The sequence below is a fragment of the Balaenoptera ricei genome, chromosome 14, assembly GCF_028023285.1.
Source record: "Balaenoptera ricei isolate mBalRic1 chromosome 14, mBalRic1.hap2, whole genome shotgun sequence".
NCBI lineage: Eukaryota > Metazoa > Chordata > Mammalia > Artiodactyla > Balaenopteridae > Balaenoptera > Balaenoptera ricei.
This window is the reverse complement of record NC_082652.1, coordinates 79,371,438-79,399,384: the sequence shown is the minus strand read 5'-3', so window position 1 is coordinate 79,399,384 and position 27,947 is coordinate 79,371,438. Positions and strand designations below refer to the sequence as shown.

General features: G+C 33.7%; 1 protein-coding gene across 1 annotated transcript in view; it reads right to left on the bottom strand.

The window, feature by feature from the left end:
* Positions 1–27,947, bottom strand: part of LOC132347375 (glutamate decarboxylase 1-like) — a 69,008-nt gene that overhangs the window by 21,416 nt on the left and 19,645 nt on the right. Inside the window, 4 exon segments of the mRNA XM_059893797.1 lie at positions 711–801; positions 3,184–3,259; positions 3,261–3,427; positions 5,724–5,794. Coding sequence (XP_059749780.1) covers positions 711–801; positions 3,184–3,259; positions 3,261–3,427; positions 5,724–5,794 — 405 coding nt within the window.

Here is a 27,947-nt window from a genome sequence, read left to right as displayed (position 1 = left end):
CATAAATGTTTAGTTCTTGGTTTTAAAGTTTAAATTTCTACCACCTATCTCTTTTGATTGCTAGTTAAATTATATTAACATCTGACACAGGCTGATCCTTTCAATTTCATATCCAATCATTTCCCTATCCCTTTAACCTTGAAATATATTGCCCTAAAATTAATTTTACTTCAAAACGTTGCAGCAGTGTATCTAATTTTCGTATAACTGTAAGTTTTGTGGTGGCAAAGTTCAAAATTTTTAAGGAATCACATTGGAGTTCAATTTAACTTTCCCTTAATAGTTTACTTTCTTCACCTTCGAGCAGACTGAAGTTCTAATTTATATTCAGGAAACTTTTCACATACTTGTCTGTGTCTTTTTTCGACTATGTGCTCTGGGCTGTTTTGGGTAGTGTTGAAATGATTCCAATCCTGGAGCTGGACTCCCTGTCTGCACACTAATAACTCAGACTAAAAAACTGAACTTTACTACTTACCAGGAAATTCAGATCCTGAGATTTTCTAGAGAGAGACTGTCCAGAGGACCAGTCAAAATGTCACCCAGGGAACAGAAACCATCTTCTTTGCATTCCTCTCGGGGTATCAACTATTTGTTTCTGATATACCAAACATCCTATCCAGCAAAATGTTAACTTCCACAACTGACATCTTCACTCTTGCTTATGTGTCTAATAGTCTCACATTCCTTAGACCCAGAAGGATACTCACATGTTGGTATTTGCAGTGGCTGTCAACCATTCCCCTGCAAGTCCAATCACATCTAGCCCGCTGGAGAGCTGCTTAAAATAGCGTGGATGTCCTAGAAAAAAAGACAAAATTGCAAATGAGTCAAAGTAAAAACACAAGGCTAAAAAGTAGTTAAATTTTATAGCAGTTTCTCAGTGAACAGGTATTATGGATCAAGCACACTTTAATTATTTCATTCAGTAAATATTCCTGAGCAGTTATCATATGCAGGGACAATGCTGGGTTTTGGCATCCAGGGGGGATACAAGGCGGATATAGCCGCTGCCATGGGGATCTCACTGGTGGAAGAAAAAGACAATAATCAAATAATGACACCAATGTGTTTAATTACAGTAAAAATCACTACAAAGGAAAGGATCAGGATGTTCTAAGACCATTCCTAGCGGATCCACGGCAGTCAGGGGAGCAGGAGAGGCAACCTCCAGAGAAGACTTCTTGGAGGAAGTGATCTTTCAGGGACAATCTAGTTTGTTTCCTAACAGTGGAGGAGGGTTATTATGAGCACAAGGAGCAGCTATGAGAGGCACTGAGTTGAGAAAGGGCTTGAATGCCAGAGTGAGGAGCCCACCTAAAGCAGACCCAGGATGGGGTGTGTAAAGCTACCTCAGGGAATGGGGGAGGAACCACCTAAAAGATTGAACAATTTTCCCTCCAAAGTTCCTTATACATGTTTTGGTTAAAACATCAAGTCCCGGCCTTCCCTGGTGGCGCAGTGGTTGAGAATCTGCCTGCCAATGCAGGGGACACGGGTTCGAGCCCTGGTCTGGGAAGATCCCACATGCCGCGGAGCAACTAAGCCCGTGAGCCACAACTACTGAGCCTGCGCGTCTGGAGCCTGTGCTCTGCAACAAGAGAGGCTGCGATAGTGAGAGGCCCGTGCACCGCGATGAAGAGTGGCCCCCGCTTGCCACAACTAGAGAAAGCCCTCGCACAGAAACGAAGACCCAACACAGCCATAAATAAATAAATAAATAAATAAATTTAAAAAACAAAAAAAACATCGAGTCCGTAGAGATTATTATACTAAGCAAAGTAACTCAGAGAAAGAAAGGCAAATACCATATGATATCACTTATCTGTGGAATCTAAAATATGACACAAATGAACTTATCTACGAAACAGAAACAGACTCACAGACATGGAGAACAGACTTGTGGTTGCCAAGGGGGAGGGGGGTGGGGAGGGATGGAGTGGGAGTTTGGGATTAGCAGATGCCGACTATTATATATAGAATGGATAAACAACAAGGTCCTACTGTATAGCACTGAAAACTATACCCAACATCCTGTAATAAACCATAATGGAAAATAATTTTAAAAAAGCACCAAAAAAAGATAAATAATTTCAACTAGGTTCTGAAGAACGTAGGGGCAGGACAGGAATAAAGATGCAGATGTAGAGAATGGACTTGAGGACACGGGGAGGGGTAAGGGTAAGCTGGGACGAAGTGAGAGAGTGGCATGGACATATATACACTACCAAATGTGAAATAGATAGCTAGGGGGAAGCAGCTGCATAGCACAGGGAGATCAGCTCGGTGCTTTGTGTTCACCTAGAGGGGTGGGATAGGGAGGGTGGGAGGGAGACGCAAGAGGGAGGAGAAATGGGGATAAATGTATATGTATAGTTATTCACTTTGTTATACAGCAGAAACTAACACACCATTGTAAAGCAATTATACTCCAATAAAGATGTGAAAAAAAATAAAAAATAAAAATAAAAAAAGCACCAAAAAAAGATAAATAATTTCAACTATGAAAAAAACCAGGTCCCTCTTATAATGATTTTTTGAAATTTTATATTAAGAAAGGATCACCAAACATTACTTGTCAAACTGAATAATCTATATTCAACTCAGTTTAAATTAATCTTCCCCTCCTTAGCTCCAAAATGGATTGTTCTTTGCACTGGTTTTACACTATATCTTAAAGATGATGTGCATGATAGCTCTTTTTGAATCTCTTTTTTACCTCTAGAGCCTGTTCAAATATCGTTTGCTCCTGGAAGTATCATTGCTTTAAGAGATTAAGAATCAAGTTACAATGATGTTAATTTAATCAGAAAACACTTTCTAAAATGTAGGCTGTATATATAAATTATACATATATCTAATTTTATCACTCTGTGTTCTATTGATGCATAGAGATAATAAATTAAGCATCAATAATGAATATGATCAAATAAAACAGAAAAATGAAAAAGGTAAATAAAAATTTTATGTTATTTGCCATTGAGCTATAACTCTCCAAACCAAAATCATTTTGTTTAGTTTTCTCTGTTAATTAATAAGCAATTCATATATGACAATACCAATTTAAAATAAACCAGACAAATGTTTTAAATAAAAATGAATAAAATTGGAGTATTTTCAACACAAATGTAAACTCAAAGCTAGTCATTCAGTTCAGTTCAGGCACACAAATTTGAAAATCACCTGTTTTAACACCATATTTTAAGGTATCTGTGCAATAACCAAGCAACTGCTCCAGAGACTCAGGATGGTCAGACAGCTATTAAGTCAAACCCATCCAAACCTTCAAGAAGTTGATGAGGATGATGAAAGTCCAATATTTTACTCTTAACATCAAAAGTTTTCCCGATGTAGTGCAGAAGAATATTTACCACTTGTAGCAGAAAACATTTTGTTAAATCTTTGCCATCCTTGGATGGCAACAAATCTAGAGGGAAAAAAAAGAGAGATAAACAGCAGGGTCAGTAACTAAAGAGCCAAAGAAAATCACCATGAGTTTGAGTTTTGATCATTAAATATTAAAGGTATTAAAAGGCCATGTCAAATAGCAAATGAAGTAGCATTTGTCCGAATCCAACAAATAATCTTCATTCAAAGTCCCACTGGATAACAGTTTTCACCAAAAAATAGACCATTTTAGATTAACATCATTGGACAGAAGAATTGTCCCTTCAAGTTCTTCTAGATGGACCTTATTTGTCTTGTCAAAAACTGAGCTGGTAAGTGTACTTTCAAAAGTAAGTTAAAGAATCAGATCTTAAGGAAATCATAATTGCTTCAATAAATATATAGATGACATAGAATTTTGTAAAAAGAAAACAAACAACATTTGTTAATGGCATCCACACCTGAAGCATAAGCATTTGATAAATTAGTCATTAAATTCTCAGTGTGAGCTTCTTTTTCGCATCTTTGTCAGCTGATTGAAAAGGATGAACAGATTTTTTTCTCATCTGTTTCCTATCTAAGTTGAGAAAGAAAGTTATTTGTGATTATTGAAACATGCTGATAATATGTATTTACTGCTTTTATCTGTAACCAAATGTATGCCTCAAAAAATTCATAACATTTGAAATTTTTATTTACACATGATCTCTGGTGGATAGGTGTAAACTGGAGATAGGCATTAGTTCTACTGAAGTTATGTAAGGCTCTTTTATAACCACATAGAGGGCAAATGATACAATTCTTACTCGTTAGTTTCATATCAGTTTAGTGTAGAGGATTAGTAATTTAGTAATTAAGACCTATCATGTTTAACTATAAATAACAATGCCTACTATAAAAGATCCTGAAGTGCCTTGCATACATTTTAGCACTTAACTATAAATTCTACTACATACTAAGAGTCCTAAGTGCTGTACACACATTTTAATCCTTATAAAGACATTTTCCCCAGTATGCAGATAAACAGATTTAAAGAAGTTAAGAAATAATAATAATTAACACTTGTTGAGCACATACTATGGCCCAGGAACTCTTCTAAGTATCTCACATGTATTATTCTATTCAATCCTTATAGCATAGGCTTATGATGTAGATAACTATTATTATTAACAAAGATAGCTTTATATATGGTGGAACTAGAATTTATAGACAGGTATTTGAATCAAAACTCCATTAAGTTATCTATCCTCTTTAAAAATTAATATTTGAAAATAGTAAGTCTTGAGGTCTTCTTCAATAAAAGTATTTAACCAGATATCCAATCAAGCAAGTAATTCATTGTTAAGCATCATTTTATGTTCTGGGCAATGTATGGGAAAAAAGAAAGTACAAACTATAGTGTATAAAATCAACTTGTTTACCTATAGCTGTAGAGAAAAAACACAAAGTAATCAGAAAATGATGTATGGCTAAATTTTGTAGTTTGGATTTTATAAGCTTAGTAGTATTGTTTCCTGTTCTAATGGATTTTTCTTAAAGTAAAATAAGCTATTTCCCTATATAATCCAGACTACATTTGTTAAAACTGTAACAAGATTAATTTGGTTTAATTTTTAAGCATTGCTACAACAATTATCAATTGATAAAACATAAGCATTTTAAATGTTTATGTATGACAGATAAAAAGTGTTCTATAATAGCTTTTTCCATAAATAAAAACCTGATACATGAAAAAAACTGTGCATAAGAAAAGACAGCAGAAATTACAGAAATGTGAGATGATTTGCAAAGAATGCAGTGTACTTAAAAACAAATTTCCATATTACATGTTGACCCAGTAGATATATATTAGGTTAATGCTTTGTACAATTTTTTTTCTAGAGGAAAATTGCTTTTTTCAAGTTTCACTGCTATAGACAATGAGAAATAATTGATAATAAGTAAATTTTAAAGTACTAAAGCTTTAAAAGCATTACTTCTTTTAAATAATTAGTGGAAACAAAAAGCACAAGAAAAAGGGAAAGCAAAAAGCTTCTGTACATGAAACAGTATTACAGAACGTTTATAAGGAAATTATGTAGAAACCAAAAAATTTGATATATTGGCATAAGAATTATATTCCATTAATAGCTCAACTACACATTGGATCTACAACCTAAAACTAAATTAAATTAATCTTTAATAACAAAATGCTTGTTTTAAATGAGTAAGTAAGATGATTGCTAATATGCTTCTGTCAAAATATGTTAATAATTAATAATCATAGAAAATCAGCAAGACTCGTTTGACAGTCTGCACTTTTAATTGTCATTTCTTGTCACAAAATTTCAACTTACTTGCCAGGCTATATCCACACTCCTTGAAATCCACGTGCAGTGAAAATCTAATATCTACTCGAAGAGAATACCTGGAGCCAGAGTGTGCTTTTATATGATAAAAAAGAACTTGACCATTAAAGATGTGTAACTGCTGTAATTTATAACTCTTTCAAGGTCCTGTTTTTGAGGGCACAGAAATTTGGAGCAATTCCATTATTTGTAAAATAGGCAGGGATACAATACTTGTATTTGTTTAGAGAATTAACTGAGACAATTGTATTTGTGTTTGAATATCACTTGCTTTTCAAAAGTACGATTTAAAAAAAATGAATGAATTTCAACTTCCCTTTAACAGTTACAGCTTTTATCTACAGATCTACAAAGTGAAATGTTAGGTACATTAACATTCTAGAGTAAAAATGAAAACAATGCATGGGCATGTTAACAGTACAATTCACATGCTTTTAACACAGGAGTTACTTTTTGCTTTTGTATTGAAAACTCTAAAATTTAAAATAATCCAAAAATACATAATGATCATTATTTCTGAGCCCCATTTCCAGGTGCACATTTTCTCAAGAATTTTATCAAATGTCAACTTGTCCCCTGGGATTTACAACGATTGAATAATGCGCCAGTCAATATGTTATATTTTTAATTAAGCATCTTTTGAGCATGTTAATGAAAGAACATGAAAAGTTCAGTTATTCACAAAAGAAAAGCACCAAGGAGTTCACTAGAGCTTCTAGCAAACAAACAAAAAATATATTGGATGATTTGAAAACCATTTTCTCCTTTTCTTTCTTCCTCCCTTCACTGCTTTCCAGTGGAGTTGATTGATGATTGTGAAGTGACATAGAAGTGGGAAAAATAGAAAAAAAAAAAAAAAAAAAAAAGCTAGAAGTCCACAGCTGCTTTTCCATATCCTTCAATGATCTGCAGACCTTTCTTGTTCTAATAGTATCACTACATCCACTAGGGAAGATTGTCTCATTATCTTCATTCAGAAAAGACCGACTCTTCTCATGACTCCTGGACGCCTGCTCATTTCTGTTAATAAACCCACCTACATTCTTGCACTGTGAGAACCCCCTCCCACAAAGTTCCCTACCTTCCCCTTCCTCATTCTCATCCTTACCCATTCCTTCCTCCCATGCTGTAACCACCAGCACTCTATGTTCAAAAGGACTCAAACAATCGCAATTCTGAGAAAATGGGTCTCCAGCCATAAAGTACTATCATTCTATTCCTTTCCCTTCATGTCCTGATAATTAGACAGTTAGACATTTATTTATAAACACACTGAGCATGAAGCTGACTGTCCTCAGCCCAAGGGGAAATTAATGTTGCTGTTTTTTCAATTTTGCCTAGTTTTATACATTTATAAAACACATATAAATTGAAATTGAAACTCAATTTTTCTCTACAGAGCATGTGAAAGCTTTCTTGTATTACACTACATCAGATAGGACTTCAAGGGGAAAAGAGGATACTCTTTTCTTAGGATTCTTAGTAACACTAATATTAAAACCTATAGCTTTCTTTCATTGGACCCTTACTGTATTTCATACAGTGTTAAATATTTTTCATATGTTGACTCCTCATAGAAGTTCTATGAAATAGGTATTATTATTATTGTGTTCTGTTTCACAGCTCCCTTTACTTCAGTTCCCCCATCAATAAAGTGGGCATTGTATATAATAATACCTACTCACGGGCTTGTGGTATCAAAAGGGATGATGCTTCTGAAGTGCTTATAGCAATCCGTTAATTCTTTATATAATTCTTTTCTCTGACAATCTTGACGGACAGAACAAAAAGCAAACAAAAAATAATTTTGATAATGCCTTGACCAAAAACTTTTAATGACTCCCCATCCACTATATTGAGTTCTTAAGTTGACCCTTTTCTTGCCTTACCTCCTACCCCTCATCTACAGCAACCTCCTGCATCTCAAAAATAGTTCACACACTCTCGTCTGTAAACTTTACTTTTTCTTACTTCCCTGCGTTCTATTTCATACAATTTCATCTGTTTTAAATGCCTTCTCTCCTCCTTTCTTCTAATTCAAAATTCACATGTAACACATATTTACTGACTACTTATGTGCCAAGCACTCTTCTAAGATAGATTCATATAATTCATTTAATTCTCCTTGCAACTTTATAACACTGCTATTTACTGTCTTCATTTTACAGATGAAGAACCTAAAGCACAGAGAAGTCAAGTTATTTGCCACAGATCACACAGCTAATAAGTGGCAGATCCAAGATTCAGTCTAAGTCATTCTGGTTGTAGAGTCCACTTTCTTAACCCCTACCCTGTCTTCTATCTTAAGAGGACCAAAGTCATATCTTAGTAGCTCCACAAATATTTCTGTAGTAGCTCCACAGGTATTTCTGTATTTCCACCACTGAGCTGAAGTGATCTTTATTTTCCTCTGAATCATTACACCAACTTTTCAATTTTTGTACAGTTTATTTGGCAGTTTAATGCATTTATTAGAAGTTCTCTCATGATGTTGGAAGGGAGGTACAAAAAGTACATTCAGTACTGCCATCAAGGAAGTTACAATTTAGCAGAAAGGAGAGTAACAGACAGAAAAAAAAAAACCTCTACATATTTTAATGATGTGAAAAGTGCTACATTTATAAAAAGATTATAACCATAGATTATAGCAGCAACATGGGACAGGATACAGGGGTGTGCTACCAAGTTGCTCAGAGAGCATTTAGCAGAAGACTAACACAGTCTGAAAGGCCATCTGAAGCTCTCTAAAGAGGGTGATATGTGAGCTGAAACCTGAACTATAAGTAGCATTTAACTAGGTGACGAGAGAGGAGAAGCATATTCAAAAAAAAATTTTTAAATGCACAAGATCTTGAGATGCCAGTTGAGGAAATAAGTAAAAGTAAGTGTATGTGACAGCCCAGAAAATCAACAGGGAGAAATTATCCCGAGGAAGTAGGAGGGGCACATAAATGTGTTTGGTGTTTAGAGGGTTACAAAAACCAGACAAGTGTTTCAGCTGTGGAATGACACGATTGTGGCTTCCTATGGCCGTAGAAACAATGGTGAAGAGATGGTGGTTGAAAATATTAAGTGTCTTGGTAAAACTTAGAGCAAGAGTTTTGTTGTGTTTTTTTTTTTATCATCTATGAGATTAGCAGAAATGCTAGAGAAGGAACATATGCCTTCTTACAAACTCTTCAAAGTGAATTCCAATTAAATGCATAAAATTGAATGATGATGGTACTATATAATACAAATATATAAAATGCTATAGAATTATAGAGGGAGAAAGTTTCATTTCTATTTGGAGCTGTATTAAGAATGATAATTTTTCTAAGCTTTGAGCCTTAGTATGGCAGGCTGTATTCTAAACCCATCAGGAGCATTAATTCATTTAATCCTCTCAACAAATCTATGACGTAGTTTATTAGTTAAAAGAGTGTATGGCGGCTTTAATGGAAACCAAAATAATAGTGACTTAAACCAATAGATTTAATTCTCTTCTACATAGAAATCTGAACAGGAAGGTGGCTCAGGGCTGTCCCAGGGCTCTGCTCCACGAGTTCATCCAAAGACCTGGGTTCCTTCTATCTTGGGGCACTGCCATTCCTGAGATCTGTGCTATCTATTTTTATATCGCATTTAAAAGTAAAAGAAATTGCATGTAAAAAATCTCATTTTTAAAAGTAAAAAGAAACAGGTGAAATTAATAATACATTTAATTTAATATCCAAAATATTATCATTTCAAACTTTCACTGCTTCTCAATTAGGATGTGAAAATTCATTGGAAATACTTGGTCTGTATTTAGATTTTATAAAATTTTCAGTTGAAAAATATAGATTAACATATATAAGTTATCTAAAAGATACTTAAAAGTTTTGTTTTAGATAAGGAAAGGGAAACACAAAATGATTATGTACCTTGCACACATTTATAGTTTTTAACTAATAGAGTTGAAAAAATGATATTTGGACCATGATAAAAAGAATGTTTGTAACTTTAATATGTTGTTAAACATATAAGATTGTGATCATTGTCATCTAATGTTTCATTATTTTTTAACTTTACCTGTGTTGATACTCTACCTCTTAAATTGTATACACTTTGAAGACAGAAAAAAAATTATTCAATTCTTTATACACTCCCAGAGTATCATTCAGTTCTTTACACATCTATATGGTGTTTAGTCACACTGCAAAATCCAAAGAAGAATCGTTACCCTTTTCACCTAAGTTATGTTTATTAGCCTTTCTTTCCACATAATTTCTGATTATCTGGGTTCAAATAGAAAGATAAATTGGAAGACAGAGTTAATAACTAAAACTGTGGAACAGAAAGATATGATAACTCTAAAAATACCCAGAAGACATATTGATATGTGTTTCCTTTGTAAGGTTTGACTTCATTTGTTTTCGTAAGTCACTGATTTCTTCTGGGAGAATTTCTTTTCATCTCTGAGAAATTATTTTAACAATACCATGAAACAATATTCTAAATAAACAAAGTACAGAGAAAATAGCTCTTGCTTTGTGGAAGTATCTGGTCTTTACATTTATGTAATTCTTTCATCTTACATTTCATTTAACTTTTCCCATGAGCCCTTGCAAACGTCTTGTTTACACATATTGTAAGGAGATAGGTCACAATCATACAATACAATTGAACCTATATTGTTCTTTGTACTTTTTGTGTCTAGACTACAGGACATCTTTCTTTTATTAGCTTGCTTTTTAAAGGTGAAAAAAAGAGCTTTATTTGTTTTGCTTTGTTTTTTGTAACAAAGCAAAACAAACACCATTCACGTTATTCAGATATATAATTCTAACAAAATATCTACAGTGTAGAAACTATTGATATTTTACAGAAAACCTAGGAAGTTTGCCCCTACAAAGTATAGCTAGCAACTGTCAGCACAGAGATTTGACCCCAGACCAAACCCCAGATCTTCCAACCTTAATCTCTTCATTTTGTTAAAACAACATGGCATACCAATTCTTCCCACCTAGTGACTTTCTAAATACAGCCTGTCATGTTATCATTATTTTGTATTGTGTTCAGGTAATGTATGTTTTTACTTCAACATAAAATATTAATATGTAAAGCAATACTAATTCTTTGCTTTCAAAATTAATGATTTCAATGATCTGGGTTATTTGAGGCATTTCTAAATAAATGGCTCTCTATATTGAGGGAATTGAATTGTAATTTGTATTTTTTAAAATTTATTTATTGATTTGTTTTTATTTTTGGCTGTGTTGGGTCTTTGTTGCTGCCTGCAGACTTTCTCTAGTTGTGGTGAGCGGGGGCTACTCTTCGTTGCGGTGTGTGGGCTTCTCATTGTTGTGGCTTCTCTTGTTGCGGAGCATGGGATCTAGGTGCATGGGCTTCAGTAGTTGTGGCTCGCAGGCTCAGTAGTTGTGGCTCACGGGCTCTAGAGCGCAGGCTCATAAGTTGTGGTGCATTGGCTTAGTTGCTCCGTGGCATGTGGGATCTTCCCAAGCCAGGGATCAAACCCATGTCCCCTTCATTGGCAGACGGATTCTTAACCACTGCGCCACCAGGGAAGCCCTGTCATTCATATTTCTACATTCTATTTGTTGACACATGTAATTTATATTCTTTTCTCAAAAGTTCTCACATTTTCTCGAAGCCTACATTGTGAAAAATGATTTTAGAATATGGACTAATAGGGAAAAATAATTCCAAGTTGAATTTCACAGGTTTTAGTGTAACCTGGCCTGAACCAGATCTATAATATCTGTGCTAATTGACTGACAGCAGCTTTAGAAAATCAAGGCAACTCTCAAGTTTTCCTAGTTACGTAAGCCCAAAAACAGCCAAGTAGTATCCAGTTTATTACAAATAGTTGCTATGAGACAGCTTAGTTCAATAACCAAATGAAATACATATGTAGTAGTTGATAATTAAACCAACAAGTTTTCTTGGTATTTTAGGAACTAAGGATTTGAAGGATATATCAGGTCATATAACCTGGAATTAATCAGTCCCTCCCAGCCTAGCCAAATCACCAAACTTGAGGGTACTATGAAAATTGCAAACAAGAAATGGAAGAAAAATTAAAATGGCCATTAGGCAAATGAAAAAATTATCAATCTCAAAAGTAATCATGGAATATCATACAATACATTACTTTAATAAATTCTTAAAATGTTAATACTGGTAAATTAATTGATAATTAATACATTAATAATATTTTAATAATAAAATTATAACATTTTACCCATTGGATTGAACAAAAAGTAGAATTTACTTACTTAAAATAGTAGTCCTAAAAAAAGTCTAACAACACTTAAAAGCAAGACTTGAAAAGATAAAGTTGACCCAAAAGTAAGTTAACTACCTACCAAAACAAAACTCAACACACTGAAGGATGACAATATCTACAAACAAAATAACATAAAATTCACAACGTCCTGATTACAATAAAAATGATAAAATATGCAAAGAAGCAAAAAAAAAAATAATGTAACCCACTACCAGGAGAAAAATCAGTAAATAGAAACCGAATCAGGAATGACAGATAATAGAATTAACAGATGAGGACTTTAAAAACATCTACTACAATAAATATATGCAAGGATTTTTTTAAAAAGAAAATAATAAAAAGAGAAATGGAAACAATAAAACTAAATTAAATAGAACTTCTAGAGCTGAAAAAATAAAATATCTGAGATTAAAAGTTCCCTATAATGGCCTAATAGAAGATTGGAGGCTATAGGGGGAAAAAAACCCCAAAACTAACAAATTTAAAGTAAAGGCAATAGAAACTATCCAAACTGAAGTTACAGAGATAAAAAATGCTGAAAAAATATGATCAGAACCTAGCCATACATGCAACAAAATAATGAAATTGAATATATCCTTAATAGGGGTTCCAGAAGGAAAGGAGCAGCAGAAAAATATTTGAAAAAATAATGGCTAAAAATATTTCCAAATTTGATGAAAACTACAGATCCCAGAAAGCTCAACAAATCCCAAGGTGAGTAAACAGAAAGAAAACTACACCAGGATACATATATCAAATTTCTGAAAGCTATTATTTTTAAAAACTATAGCAACTAGAAAGAAAGATGCATTAATTACAGGGGACTAAACAATAATGATGGAGAACTTCTCATAAGAAACAATGTAAGTCAGAAGGCAATGAAAAAGCTTTAAAGTACTGAAAGAAAACGAACACTGAAAACTAGAATTCTATGTCACAAACAAAAGTGAATTTGTTGACAGCACTACAAAATGCATTAAAGGACGTCCTTCAGGTTAAATAAAAATGATAAAAAGATATTTTAAAAACTTGACTCTACACAAAGGAATGAAGAATATTGGAAATAATTAATGTATGGGTAAAGTTATCAGGTTATTTATCTTATTTTAAAATATTTTAAAAAACCATTTGTCTTGTAAAGCAAAAAAAAAAAAAAAAAAGGTAACATAAGGACATAAGAGCAAGGACTGCCTGTTGGACTTGGCAGTATAGTGCATATTGGCTGTGATTGCTAAAATGTTGTAATGAAATATTAACAACAGGAACCAGTCTGTAGTGGGTTGACAAAGAAATGCTAGTACTATTTTTATTTTGGAAAATAGAATTTTTTTTTTAATAAAAACCAGGTTATTTATGTTAATCTATATAATAGTTTTATAATTGTTGCTTTTAAATAAATTGATAAATATTTTTAAATTTATTAATTTTAATTGATACTTCTAATATAACCAAATTATTAGATATAACCCACATAAAACAAATTCTTTGAGGTTTTTAATAATTTTTAAGAATGTAAAGGGATCCTGAGACTAAAAATTTTAGAACTCTTGCTTTATAAGATGCTGCCTTCATAAACATCGATGTAGATACAAAATTATTCTGAGGTAGAAAATAGGATTTCCAATGGTATTGTCTTATTTAAAAGGAGGCAATAAGTTAAATTTCTTTTTCCTCATGAAGATTTATTATTCATTCTTTAATGATGGACAGGTATGACAACTATGCCTAGTGTTTGCATTTGAATCTCAAATGATCATTACTGAATACAAAGAGGAAAAAAATAACACCTGGATGTCATAAAATAAACCAATAACACAAATTGGCTCATGAATATTTATTTGCACATTAATTCATCTATAGATAAAACAAATGAATAAACTCATGAATATTCCCTGAATTATTTATCTATGGGATCTTTTGTAGAAGATGTATTATGCAAAAATTTTGCTCCTTACATAAATGACATTTGAATAGTTAAAAAAATGCTCTCCCATTATAATCACTGGATACTACCATGCTAATAAAAGCAAAGATGAAAGATGGGGATTTACATAATTGAACACCATTTGAAAATGAGATATTAGCTTGATTCTTGTTTACACATTAGAAAGCTTTAAAACTGTCAGAGATGGTGATGATTAACCAGAAAAGAGCAGAGGATAGTACATTATCTCTCATCTCTCTAGTTTGTAATGGGAATCAGGATGGAGTTCTATTCATCTATTAATTCTCATTCACTTAGCCTCCAGTGTGATCTATATATACAAGATGATAGGACCTTGTGTATATGTCCAAAATATATTTATTTCCTTGTGGGAGTTTACTTGAGTTAATCACTGATTAAGTTTATCTATTTTGCTATTAACTCAGTTTTGCCTGCCTTCCCCAAATTTCCTTTATTATTTGAAGTCCTACTTATTCTTACAGGACTCCCCTTAGTCTTTCTCAATATCATAAAATGAAAATAGTTTTCTGTTTCCTTATTATCGATATAGAATATTTTAAGTTTTATTCTGGGTTTTTACCTTAGAGTGTTTATTATATATCTTGCAATGTAATTACTTTTATACATTCTACTTCACTGACTACGTTATCAGTTCCTTGAAGTAACTAGCATTGTGTCTTTCTCACCTTTGTTTATGATGATCTGGTGCAAAACTGAGAATTTAGTAGATGGCTATTTTGTGTTAATGAAGTTAATTAAACAACCTCAGCGAGTTCTAGCAGCTTAGTCCAAATCTCCTGGTGTGAGGACCAAAAAATAAATTTTATCCAAGGAAGTAAACCATCAAGATAATAAAGATATCAAGATACAAGATAATAAAGCATTTTTATATTTTGTATTATTACTGCATAGGAATTTAAGAATACCTTATTTCTTACTATAAAAGAAAAAATATAAAATGTATGTTCTTAAATCTTGGGATAAATGCTAAATATAGTCTCTTTTTTTCTCTAAATTATATCAAGTGCTAATTACTAAATATTAGATTATATGAAGAGATAAACTGTTCGAGATGTGACCTAGAATTGAGGCATCTACAGTATCTACGACAACAAGGTTCCACTTTTGGGGGGGGTCAATTTTTAATCATATCTTTGCCTCATTCATCTCCTAAGTTGCCAACAAGATCTCAAAAGCCTCCTAACTGAATTTATTCTCTGTAATTATGTTTTCTTCTAATTCTACAGACCACAGCCAGGTGAGTTACATTCATTTAGTGATTTATTCAAAGGACATTTTTTGACTATAATGTGTATGTAGGGGAGGAAAATTAATTTTCTGTCCACCCTTCTAGTTTCTTGGCTGAGACCCACCTGTAATAAAGACATATTAACAGGAGAAAAACAAAAATAAGTTTAATAACATGTCTACCTCATGTATACATGAGAGTTACTCAGGAAAAACTTTGTAACTCCCAAAATGGCCCAAGCCACCGCCTTAAATACCATCTTTAGCTAAAGACAAAAGAAGATGTTGGGGGTTTGGGGGAGACCAGTTATGGAAGGTTATCAGGAAAAACAAGGGTATGATTGTTATGCAGATTTACACCATTGCCTTCTCCACTGATGAGAGTTTCTAGAGATTTAGTCATCTTCCTTTTCCAGTTACAGAGAGGGAGGCATCAGAGAGCTCTGATCATGAAATTGCTTCCAATCTACTACCATGATTATTACTATGACTATTCCTTTGCAACCAAAAAAATATGTTTTTGTTTTTGTTTTTGCCATTTCTCATCCTACTATCATTCTTCTGCCTCATCATTCACATCCTCTCATTGGAAATATTTCCTACTCTGATACTATCCTGTTGACAAACTTCCTGTGTAAATTCTCACTTTCACAGAAAGCAGCAAATGGTGTTTCAGAGGAAAAACAACCTTGGATTTTATTCAAAGTGGAACAGTTATTTTCTTCCTGACAAACTATAGACTTGCAAAAACAGAGTGATTTACCTTTTGATTTTTCAAAACCTTGAAGTAAATAACATAAAATATGTAGGATTCCTTGCTGCTACTAGAAACCATAAACAACTTTCATCAATGAAATGGTGAAATTTACATTTACACTGATTTTCTCTTGATTACCCTACCTCATGCAATCATCTAATCTAGACTTTCCACATACTGCTTTTAGATTAATTATAGTTTTTGGTTGCCAGCCAAGTTTAATTATGAAAGATACAGAAATGATTGTAATAAATACTATTTAAGGGATTGTGCTGTAAATAAATTAGTGACCATTTCTTTCTTATAATTAGGAGAGAGGTTTCCATACATAGGGTAGTATTTTATATACACATAGGATAAAATTGTAATTTATTCTACCAGAAAACTCATCAGTTTGATTTTATTTTAGATTAAGTCCCACCAGTCTGGTGTAGTGTCTCAACAATTTTCCTTTTCTGCTATGTTTAATTCTTCAAAACTGAATTATCTTAAGGATTTTTTTAAACCTTAAATGACCACATAAGGATTAGTTGTTTCTTTCTGGAGAAAAATCATGGGGAAAAAAAATTTCCCTATTCAGAGCAGATGCAAATTATGTTTAAACAGTTAAACATTTCTCTGTGTGTCTTTGTTCATATTATTCCGTTTGCCTGGAATACTTTCCCTTTTTCATACCTAGCCAATTTATACTTCAAAATCAGTTCTAATCTTATCATATTTATGAAGATTCCTTACTTCTCCTAGAGTTACTTATACCTTACCTACTTCTCCCAAGAGGCACTTGAACCACTATAGTCATATAATTGATTGAGTCATAGCAACCAATAAGTACAAACCAAGTACAAACCAATATCTTCAACTAGAATGTGATCTTTTCAGGGTTAGGAATGGTGCTTACTTTATTCTGTATTTCTGGCCTTTAGCATTTGCCTAGGATGTAATTTGCATTCAATTAAGACTTTTCAAATGAACAAAAAAATTATTTCATCCTCAGAACTGAATCTCTGAGAGTAAGAATCGCTTCCCTTCAAATATGCTGTGAGGGAGGATCCCTAGTCATCCTCTTTTTATTGAGATGAGTTTTACCTGGCTTTCTCCATCTAACCCAAAACAAATTTCCCCTCTGCCCAAACTGGTCACCATAATGCAAATGTGAATGAGTCCAGCTGATCTGAACCCAAATCCTAATTCACCTTTTAAAGTTAACACTGGCCCTCAAAAGTTACTTAACTCTGAGTCTCGATTCCACCTACGTGCATCTCAGCAGTCAAGTCTGCAGTATCCTTGCATCCAGGGAAGGCTGAAGAACGGTGACTGAGGAAGGGATTTGAAAGAAGGTGGAAAATGTAAGAGTGAAACTCTGAGATAAAGACTCTGGATGAGCGTAAGCATGCACGATTTACTTAACTCCATTTCCTAAATCATCAAATCGTTGTTTTTTTGGTTTTTTTTTTCATCATAGGACAGCAGTGGCAGGAGTGGAGCTACAAAATCAGGAGGTTGAAGGAGGACCCATATTTCATGACAGACTTTTGTGAATTTACTTCGCATGAGCAATAGCCGTGGTGAGCAAGCAGTAAATGTGGTCGAAGTGATGAATGATCAGTGTGACTTTTGCATCACATGACACCCTAGTTGTAGTTTTGGAGAATAAAAAAAAAATGTTGGAAGGAATGTATCACTTGACACTTAGATATTTAATAAATTCACCTGTTAATTTTCTTGCTTTAAAGGTATGAATTTTTATAATTGTGCAGTACTAACTTACAATATAGGGAGATGAAAAACATTGTAAACTACATGAAGCAAACTTAAAATCGACATTTATAACTCAGTCATAGCTACAGTCACTCTCTTTAGTTCTCCTTTTATTTACTTTGATGCCATTGTAGGTGAGATGTACTCCCCACCCCAAACCCACCACTGTTTTCTTTTCCAGATATTTCTCCAAAAATTATCTTTCTGCCCTCCACTTCTAGGTGCACTCTGCAATCTTTTCATCCTTCGCAACAAACAATCCTCATTATTAGTCCTGGACATTTTAACCCTCGGTTCTATTCCTTCAGAATAAGTATTATATTCTTAAACCCAAGGGCAATGTCTTTCAAAACATCATAAGACGGTGAGTAAATATGCTTTATACTGTACATAAACCATCCCTAGTATAAAAGGATACTGGGTGATTATATTAACCTCTATGAAAGAACAAACAACTTTCTTACATAGAGAGGGTTTAATGATGTTTGGAGAAGATAAAACACTGATAAATTTAGCTAATCATAAAAGTTAGAAAAAGCAAGATCCCTGAGGTTTTATGTTTCAAATTAATCAATACTAAATCCTGAGATCTCCAGGGCCTGGACACCTGCATTAATACTTTTCCATTAACTCCTTCCTATGTTTAGTCTCTTCCCCAGTCAGCAGAGGCATAGTTCATTACTTTACTCTCTCGGTCAATATTCTCAACATCGTGTTTTATTGTTTTCTGGCCTCTTTCCCACTCAGCAAATCTTCCTCAAAATTTTAGAACAACTACTACTATACTTCCTCTCCCTACAAAGATAAAAGCCATCAGACTCCAATTTCTCTAAAAATTCAAAGGTATCTGCCTCCATCTGGTTTTCAATCCCAATTACCTAAAGCAATATCCCTCCTCTATGGTCCATCCTCATCTGCATCTTGTTCTATCCTACATCCCTCAGGGACCTCACTCCCTCCTTAATCCTTTCTTTCTCCTTCTTCCCCTTTACTGGAAACAGAGCTCCAACAGAGTGTGCTGTGGGTTGGATTGTTGAAACTCATACATTGAAGTCTTAACCCCCAGTACCTTAGAATGTGTCTGTATTTGGAAATAGGATTTTTAAATAGCTGATTAAGTTAAATGGGGCTATTAGGATGGGTGCTAGTCCAATATAACTGGTGTCCTTATAAGAAAAAGAGATTAGGACACAGAAACACATAGAGGAAAGAACAAGTAAAGACACAAAGAAAGATGGTCATCTACAAAGCCAGAAGGATAGACTTCAGAACTAACCAATCTTACTGACACCTTAATCTCAAGACTTCTAGCCTCTAGAACTGAAAGAAAATAAATTCCTGTTGTTTAAGCTACTCAGTCTGTGGTAATTTGTTATAGAGCCCCTAACAAATTAATACAGATTTCACTGGCCCTTATAGAAATTCAAAGCTGTTCCAACTTTAAAAACTCCTCTATTTTTGAACCCACATTACCCTCTTTTCATCACACAATTTCTTTCTCTTAAGAGTCGGGCTTCTTAACTTAAAGATCATTCTACCTGTATTTCCTCCACTTTTAATCAATTATTCAATTCACTTCAATTTGGACTCTACCTAAAAGGTACTGAAACATTTTTCTTTCCTTTCTTGTCTCCAAATTTTAATCCTGTTGACCACTCCCTCCTTCCTCAAATACTTCCTTAACTTGTTTTTTTATAATATCATATTATATTGATTTTCTTCCTACCTCTTAGAGATGATCACACCATCTCCAGCTCTACTGGGCTCCTGTTTCTCTTTCATATTTGTTTATTTAGTGTTCAACCCCTCACTCTTCAATTCTTATTTTACTTTCCATGCTTATGATTTCAAGTTATATTTCTAGTTCAAGCTGTCGGGCTTTAAACTCATTTGAAAAATAAACTAATATTCTAAATTGACATATTTAAATCAGGACTCATTTTCTTTCCTTCTTGCTCTTTCTCGTGTTCCTGTGAATGACATCATTGTATATTCACTTTCCCAAATGAGAAATGTCTCAACCCTTACTTCCCCTTTTCTCCAACATCTCCCATTAATAAATTAAGTATTTTTGACTTATCCTCTTCAATATTTCTGTATTTTTATTCCTCTCTTAATTACATCTCTAATATCTTGGTTCCCTAAGCTCCACTCTTGACAGACAGACACTGCATTCATAGTCATCAGTTTGAAGCATTAATATAACTTTAAAATTATCCTGCCTAAAATCCTTTGGTGGTTCAAAGGCCCAAACTATTTAGTATGGTATATAAAACCCTTTCTGGTTCTGTCTATGCCATCAGGTTAAGCACTTTTCTTTCCCCAGCCTTCATTGTCCATATTCAAGGGGAATCTGTTTAACTCAATTTCAAGCTAAAGTTATGTTCTCTGATCTGGTCCATTTAAAATGTAATGCCTGGGCTTCCCTGGTGGCGCAGTGGTTGAGAATCTGCCTGCCAATGCAGGGCACACGGGTTCGAGCCCTGGTCTGGGAAGATCCCACATGCCGCGGGGCAACTGAGCCCGTGAGCCACAACTACTGAGCCTGCGCGTCTGAAGCCTGTGCTCCACAAGAGAGGTCGCGATAGTGAGAGGCCCGCGCACCGCGATGAAGAGTGGCCCCCGCTTGCCGCAACTAGAGAAAGCCCTCGCACAGAAACGAAGACCCAACACAGCCAAAAAATAAATAAATAAATAAAAATGAAAAAAAAAAATGTAATGCCTTTAGTTTGCAACCTCTTCCTTAACCCTCTGCTTAGCTAATTGGTCCTCACCCTTCAGGTCATAAATTACACATTTTCATTTTTTGGAACTTTCCATAGCCATGTAAGACTGAATTAAGTTCACTTCCTATGCAATTCCTTGGAATTTTATGCTAACATATTTAAGTATTTAGACAGGTAAGCAGTCTATGTTATGATAGTGTTTGTTATGATGTGATCATTTATCAGTTGTCTATCAGTTTCCATTAGTGTCTGGACTTCTTAGGGGACTTAATAAATACCTGTTAAATGAAATATAACAGTGTTTAAGCTTTGCATTAGAGGACATTTTTTAAACAAAACTGGTGCAGCTTTTTTTTTTTTAAATCTATTTTCAACATCTCCTTACTGTGTCCCACACAGCATAGAGCCTGGTATATTATATATTTTCAAGGACAATATGAACTTGATAAAAACAAAGAAGCCCTAACAAATATAGCTAGTTCAATATTAGTTCCCCTGTTTCTATATTATTTTAATAATGATATGTTGTTACGGAAAAGTTTTGTGAGAAAATTATAAAAGACTTGAGAATCAGCAGTAACATTTCTTAAACACTACACTCTGGCCTCAATTAATAATGCCCTAGAAACATTCATACTGTGTTCTTTTCCTGTGTTTTAACTTTGTCAGTCTTATATTGTTTCTCCTAACATGTTGCTGTAGATAAATAGCACCAAGTCTCTTATATGACTTCAAAAATCCATTTTTCTTAAATAGAGGCATATTCATAAAACTAGGCTCTTCATGATGGGTAAAGAAAATTGCTTACTTTAATATCTTAAAGGAATTCAAAGAGCTAGGGTGTATCAGTGATAACCATGAGAAAATGTTTTACAAAACAATGTAAGTCTTCCAATAAAAGAAAAAGAAATGTATTTACTTAGCTAAAAACATTTTATAAAAACAAAATACACACCAAAAGTAAATACCATAAGGTGTGGCAGCAATAGATTCCAGACTTTGAAAAGAGTGGATGAGGATAGAATGATAATCAGAGCCCGAAGCAGTCAACAAAGAAACAAACAAACAAAAATGCTAAATAATTGCAAAGCTGTTTGCATATATGAGCAACTGAAACTCAGAGACTGATGGGTTTTTGCAAAACCTTTGAGATTTAGTCTAGAAAGTACACTTTAAATTTGATATTTCCATTTTTCTTTTTTGAAAGCTCTCAATGTGAAGTACTTTATAAATAACTTCTAATAGCAACTTAAATTGCCTCTATGAGAATGAGAAATAAAACTTCCCTTCCAAACAATTTGAAGTAAGTTCTATATTGTCAAAGTGAAAATTGCACTGGACAAATTTAACAGGTAAGAAAGACTTTACTAAAGGCTATTGCAATAGAGGAGAGACGCCAGAACTCAGGTGGAGCTCAGCTCTAAGGGCCTGAGAGTTTTAAGAGCTGGGGTTGGGGAAAAGGGGATCCATAGGCTTTCTGTGTACACTAATTGGCTTCATCCAAAAAAAAAGTCAAGTTTCTCATATCCTTGTAACAGGAGGTAGTTTACACCTTGGAGCAAGGAGACTACCTAATTTAGGCTACTATCCTTCCACCAAAATTCGAGATAGGGGAACTATCTTCCTTGATAATTAGACTTCAAAGCAGTGGTTCCCAGGTCCTAGAAAAAGACATTCCTGGGTTGTGAAACTGACAAGAGACTTTTTAAAAGACTTTTCAAAGAAGCAGACAAAAAAGTTCTCTAAGGTAAAAGCTCTAAGGGACTCAAATCAGGAAGACATCTGTCTAAAGGTTAATCAAGCTCAGGGGAACTTCAGTATCATCTTGGTCAGTATCATTGATTAAGAAAATAAAAACAGAAAAAAATGTAATTCTAAAAGTTGGCTTTCACACCTCCCTCAGCCTTTAAATATCTATTTAAAACATATAGCCATTCTCAAAAACAAGTTAAATCTCTTTATGGGTAAGGACAAAACTAGAAATACACAGATCGAGACTGAAGCCCAGGACTTATTTAACTTCATATTGTGGCAGAGGTGGCAAGAAGTTCAACTCCTATAAAGTACTAAGAACACATATAGTAAAAATATAATAACACAAATGGGAAGAATATATAACAACTTTAGGTTACTTGCTATTTCTGGAAAGGAAGTGAAGAAAGAGAATGTTTGGGGAGAGGCTCAACAGAGGAGCTACCTATCATGATAACACTTAATGCAAAAAACGCAATGTCACTGGTGACCTTGTGCAAATCGCAGTTCTTTTGTAAGTCAGGTTTCTTGTTGGCGAGATTGGTTTAGTAATAATTGCTCAGAAAATCATACAGAATTGTGAATATCAAACTAAATAATATTTGAAGGCTCTTTTTATAAAAAAATCAAGTGCAAGAAACAAACACTGTCTACTATAGGTCAGGAAAAAAGGCTTCGTTACAGGAGTAAGGATGAAAAACATCTTGTAGACTTCTCTAAAAGCGTGCATGTATTCTAGCAAGGAAAACTGGTCTATAATCAATGATTTGAATGCAATATTCAGAGTAGAATAGATAGTAGATGCAAACAATTACATCTAGAATGGATGGACAACAAGGTCCTACTGTATAGCCCTATATTCAATGTCCTGGGATAAACCATAATGGAAAAGAATATAAAAAAAGAATGTATGTATATGTATAACTGAGTAACTTTTCTGTACAGCAGAAATTAACACAACATTGTAAATCAACTATATTTCAATAAAAGAAAGTAGAATAGAGAGAAAAGAAATGTATAATATATAAAGTAGCATGGGAGCATGGAGAGAATGGCCAACTCTGCTTGAGAGAATTCAGAAGGTTTTGTAAGTAAAGGTAACATTTTAATGGGAAGCAGCCACATAGCACAGGGAGACCAGCTCGGTGCTTTGTGACCACCTAGAGGGGTGGGATAGGGAGGGCGGGAGGGAGACTCAAGAGGGAGGAGATGTGGGGATGTATGTATATGTATAGCTGATTCACTTTGTTATACAGCAGAAACTAACACACCATTGTAAAGCAATTATACTCCAATAAAGATGTTAAAAAAAAATGTAACTAGATTTTGAAGTTAAGTTGTAAAGAAGAGTAGAAAAACATCTCAAGCAAATGGGACTGTGGGTATAAACATATAGAGTTTTGAAGGTCCTAGTTATGACTACACACTACAGTGTGTTGAGTGCATTGGGTTAAAGGTGGGGAAGTGGGAATGCAGATTGGAGCTATCTGCATTCACCTGGCTCTGAGACAAACCTTGCCCGTGTCTTGTGAGTACTCAGTTATAGAAACTTGTCTGGATGGGCTAAGAGCATTTGCATTATCCCCTTGGGCACTGTCATTTAAACTATTCCATCTCTCTGCAAGGATCCAACCTGTTAATGCCCAATTCTTGGACTTTCACTCCCCTCTGACCTCACGGCCAAGGTAATCATTTTCTTACCATGAGAACCAAGAAGAAGATGACTAAAGGGGAAACAACCTCTAACACATACACAACCTGGAATGTCAGAGAGTTGACTTAAAGCATAACTATTTTACCTCCAAATTGCTGCTAATGCTGAAAATTACAGGGATGTATCTTAAATTTTTCAGAGTTGTGTATGGAAAAGATGAATGTTAGGGTGGAGTTTAATTCTACCAGCAGCTATTGTGAGATGAACTACCCCAAGGCATGCTTACTTTAAAAGGTATTTGTCCTTATTCAGCCTCTCAAAGCTCAGCGGGTCAGCAGCTCTGAAGGATATTATTCTATGTTGAATATAATGAAATCCAAGCTTTGTGCTCTGAGACAATAGTTGGGAATATCCTTAAATTTGGCTGATGGGGCATGAAATTCAATTACTGCTCATTCAAGTATTGCTTCAACTATACGTTTGTTCTTTTGTAAAATTTAACAAATGGAAAGGAAGTAGAATGTCTTCCAGTTGAAAGATATAATTGGCATTATTATCCTGTAATTATAATTAGTTTTATATTCCATTACTTTTTGAAGCCTGGTATCCAGAGAAAGAGAGAAGAGAGAGAGGGAGAATAATAATAGAGCAGAATAAACTTGAATAGTTTGATTAGATCACTTACATCAACTCAGCAAGTTTTTCAACTTAACTTTTCACAGTAATTATCTATAATATAAATAAGTTAGCAATACATTTTGTCATGAAATCATCTCATTTAATTATTCTATCAAAGATAGAGCATCTTGGATGGACCTAGAGATTCTCGTACTGAGTGAAGTCAGACAGAGAAAGACAAATATCATGATATCGCTTATATGTGGAATCTAAAAAAAGGCTACAAATGAACTTATCTACAAAACTGAAGCTGGGACGAAGTGAGAGAGTGGCATGGACTTATAAATACTACCAAATGTAAAATAGATAGCTAGTGGGAAGCAGCCACATGGCACAGAGAGATCAGCTCCGTGCTTTGTGACCACCTAGAGGGGTGGGATAGGGAGGGTGGGAGGGAGACGCAAGAGGGAGGAGATATGGGGATATATGTATATGTATAGCTGATTCTCTTTGTTATACAGCAGAAACTAACACAACATTGTAAAGCAATTATACTCCAATAAAGATGTTAAAAAAGAAAAACTGAAATAGAGTTACAGATGTAGAAAATAAACTTATGGTTATTGGGAATGGGGGGTAAAGGCGGAGGGAAGGATAAATTGGAAGATTGGGATTGACACATGCACACTACTATATATAAAATAGATCACTAATAAGGACCTACTGTATAGCATAGGGAACTCTACTCAATACTCTTCTAATGGCCTATATGGGAAAAGAATCTAAAAAAGAGTGGATATATGTATTTGTATAACAGATTCACTTTGCTGTACACCTGAAACTAACACAAAATTGTAAATCAATTATACCCCAATTAAAAAAAAAAAGATAGAGCCCCTCCTCTGAAATATCTATGTCAAATGATACATCACATTCTCTTAAACCAGAATCTGCCTTCTTGTTAGTTTCTCTGGGACCCAAATAACTTCATCCTCTCTGAGAAGGTGAAAATAGTGGATCAATCTCCCTTTGAAACTTTCAATTTCCACATGACGGATTACAGTTATTTTGGAGACTAGCTACAATTTTTTTATCAGCCTAGAAAAATATAGAATAAATTATTTGTTTTCATGAAAGGATTGCAGCATGATTTTTATAAACCTTCAATTTCAACATGTATTAAAAATGCTGGAGCTTAATTTAGGCTTCTCTTGCCTTAGAATGCAAACCATGAATCTTGCAGATTTGTATTTATAAACAGCCATGGTTTTACTTAGAAACTTCAATGATATCAAGCACAATGTCTACAGATGAACAATACAATCTTCCTTACAACCTTACCAGGGAGTAGGTGTGGTCAATAGCAAATAATTTCAATTTGTTTTTTACACTCAAACATTATTTTTTTAAGATAAAAGACTATTTTGGAGGAAAGCATAAATATTAAATAAAGCAAGAAGAATAAATATTACATTTGAATTTTTACATAGATTATCTAAATTTACCTAGCTTTACATATGTTATGATGTCAGACTTTAGTTAAAACACACAAATTCAATATAAATGAAAGACCTCAGACAAACTATTTACATGTGATTTAAATAATCTAATTAATTGTTTCACACCCCAAAAATGATAATCGAAAGATTGCTAAAATATTCTAATTCCAAACTTTTACAAAATCCATGGTGATTGTTTCGATGGGAAATACTTAAATCCTTTATGTACTCTCTCTTCCTACCCTCACTTAAGCCTTTCAGATAAATCACAATTAGGAATTTTAATATCTAGGAACTAGTTGTGATTCAAATAAAATTTAGACAAATGGTATTGTAGTAGTTTCAGAACCTCCATTATTCAGATCCAGCTGTTTTGGTTATCACACAATAAGCCTCAAACAAAATATCTTGCTGAATCGAACCAGTGTCCTTTCTACTATCAGTCAAAATAAAGTTGTTACACCTGGAAAATAGCCTTAAAAAGGTATCTACATCTGCTACATCCTCTTTTATCTCCTCCCCACCCAATAACATATATACCTGTCAACTGAAATGCTAATAACAGGGTTTTTTTTTTAGTGAGTGAACTACTAGATTGAAAATTAAAATCACTTTTCTCCAATCCACCAGAAATGAGAACTAAACATTAAGTTGAAATACCACATCCAGGAAAAAAGTCTGAGTTTGATAATTTTGTATTTTACATTCTAGTAGCAACTTGACAAAGACGTAGTTTACATCATAAAATTCACCAATTTTAAGTGTATATTTTCATGAGTTTAACAAATTATATATTGCATTTCACCAGCAATTAAGATACAAACCATTTCCAGTTTCCTTGTGCCCGTTTCTCTGTGTCCAGACCCAGGGAATCATCATCCCCTGATTCTAGCCCTAGGAAATAACTAACCTGTTTTCTATCACTGTAGTTTATGTTGTATTTTCCAGAATCTCATATACATGGAGTCATGGGAAATGTACTTTTTTGTGTATGACTTCTTTCATTCAGCATTATATTTTTGATATTCATCCATTTTGTTTTGTCTAGACAAAACATCCAGAACATCCTTGAATGTTTGACAAAGCTCATGCTTGAAGCCATCTGAACTTGGAATTTTCTTACAATTTCAACTTCTTTGTTAGATATAGGACTATTCAGCTATTCTATTCCTTCTGGAGTAAGTCTTGAGAACTTGATACTTTCCATCTTTCAAGAAATTTTTCCATTTATATAAGTTGTAAAATTTGCTATCATAATTTTTTCATATTTTCTTACCATCCCTTAGATATTTGTAGAATCTGTAGTAATTTCTTCAATTTTTTTCTTGATCAGTCTAGCCTAAGTTTATTATTTTACTGAGCTTGTCAAGTAATCAGCTCTTGATTTCATTGAGTTTTCTCTGTTCTTTTCTTTTTCTATTTCATTGATTTCTTTTATCATTATTATTTCATTCCTTCTATTTTCTTTGAGTTTAATTTGCTCTTTATTTAGCTTCTTAAGATAGAAACTAGATCATTTGATTTATATCTTTCTTCTTTTCTACTTTAAAATTTTAAAACTATAAATACACTTTTAGGTGTCACTTTAGCTGCATTTCACAAATTTTTATATAACGTGTTTTCATTTGTATTCGGTTCAAAAATTTTCTTGTGATTTCTCCATTGCCCAGTGGGAGTGTGCTGCTTAATTTCCAAATTTGGGGGGAGCTTCCAGATTTTTTTAAATTTTAAGTTCATCGTGGTCAGAATCATACTCTGTACAATTTCAATTTTTTTTTTTTAATTTTGAGACATTTTATGGCCCAGTATCATGCTTATCTTGGTGAATGTTCCATGAGCCCTTGAAAGGAAGTTGTATTGTTCTTGACTCAATGGAGTACTTTTTAAAAATCAGTTATTTCAGATGGGTTGACTGTGTTATTCATGTCTTTTATATGTCTCCTTTCACCATCTAGTTCTTCCTAATACTGAAAAATAAAAGTTA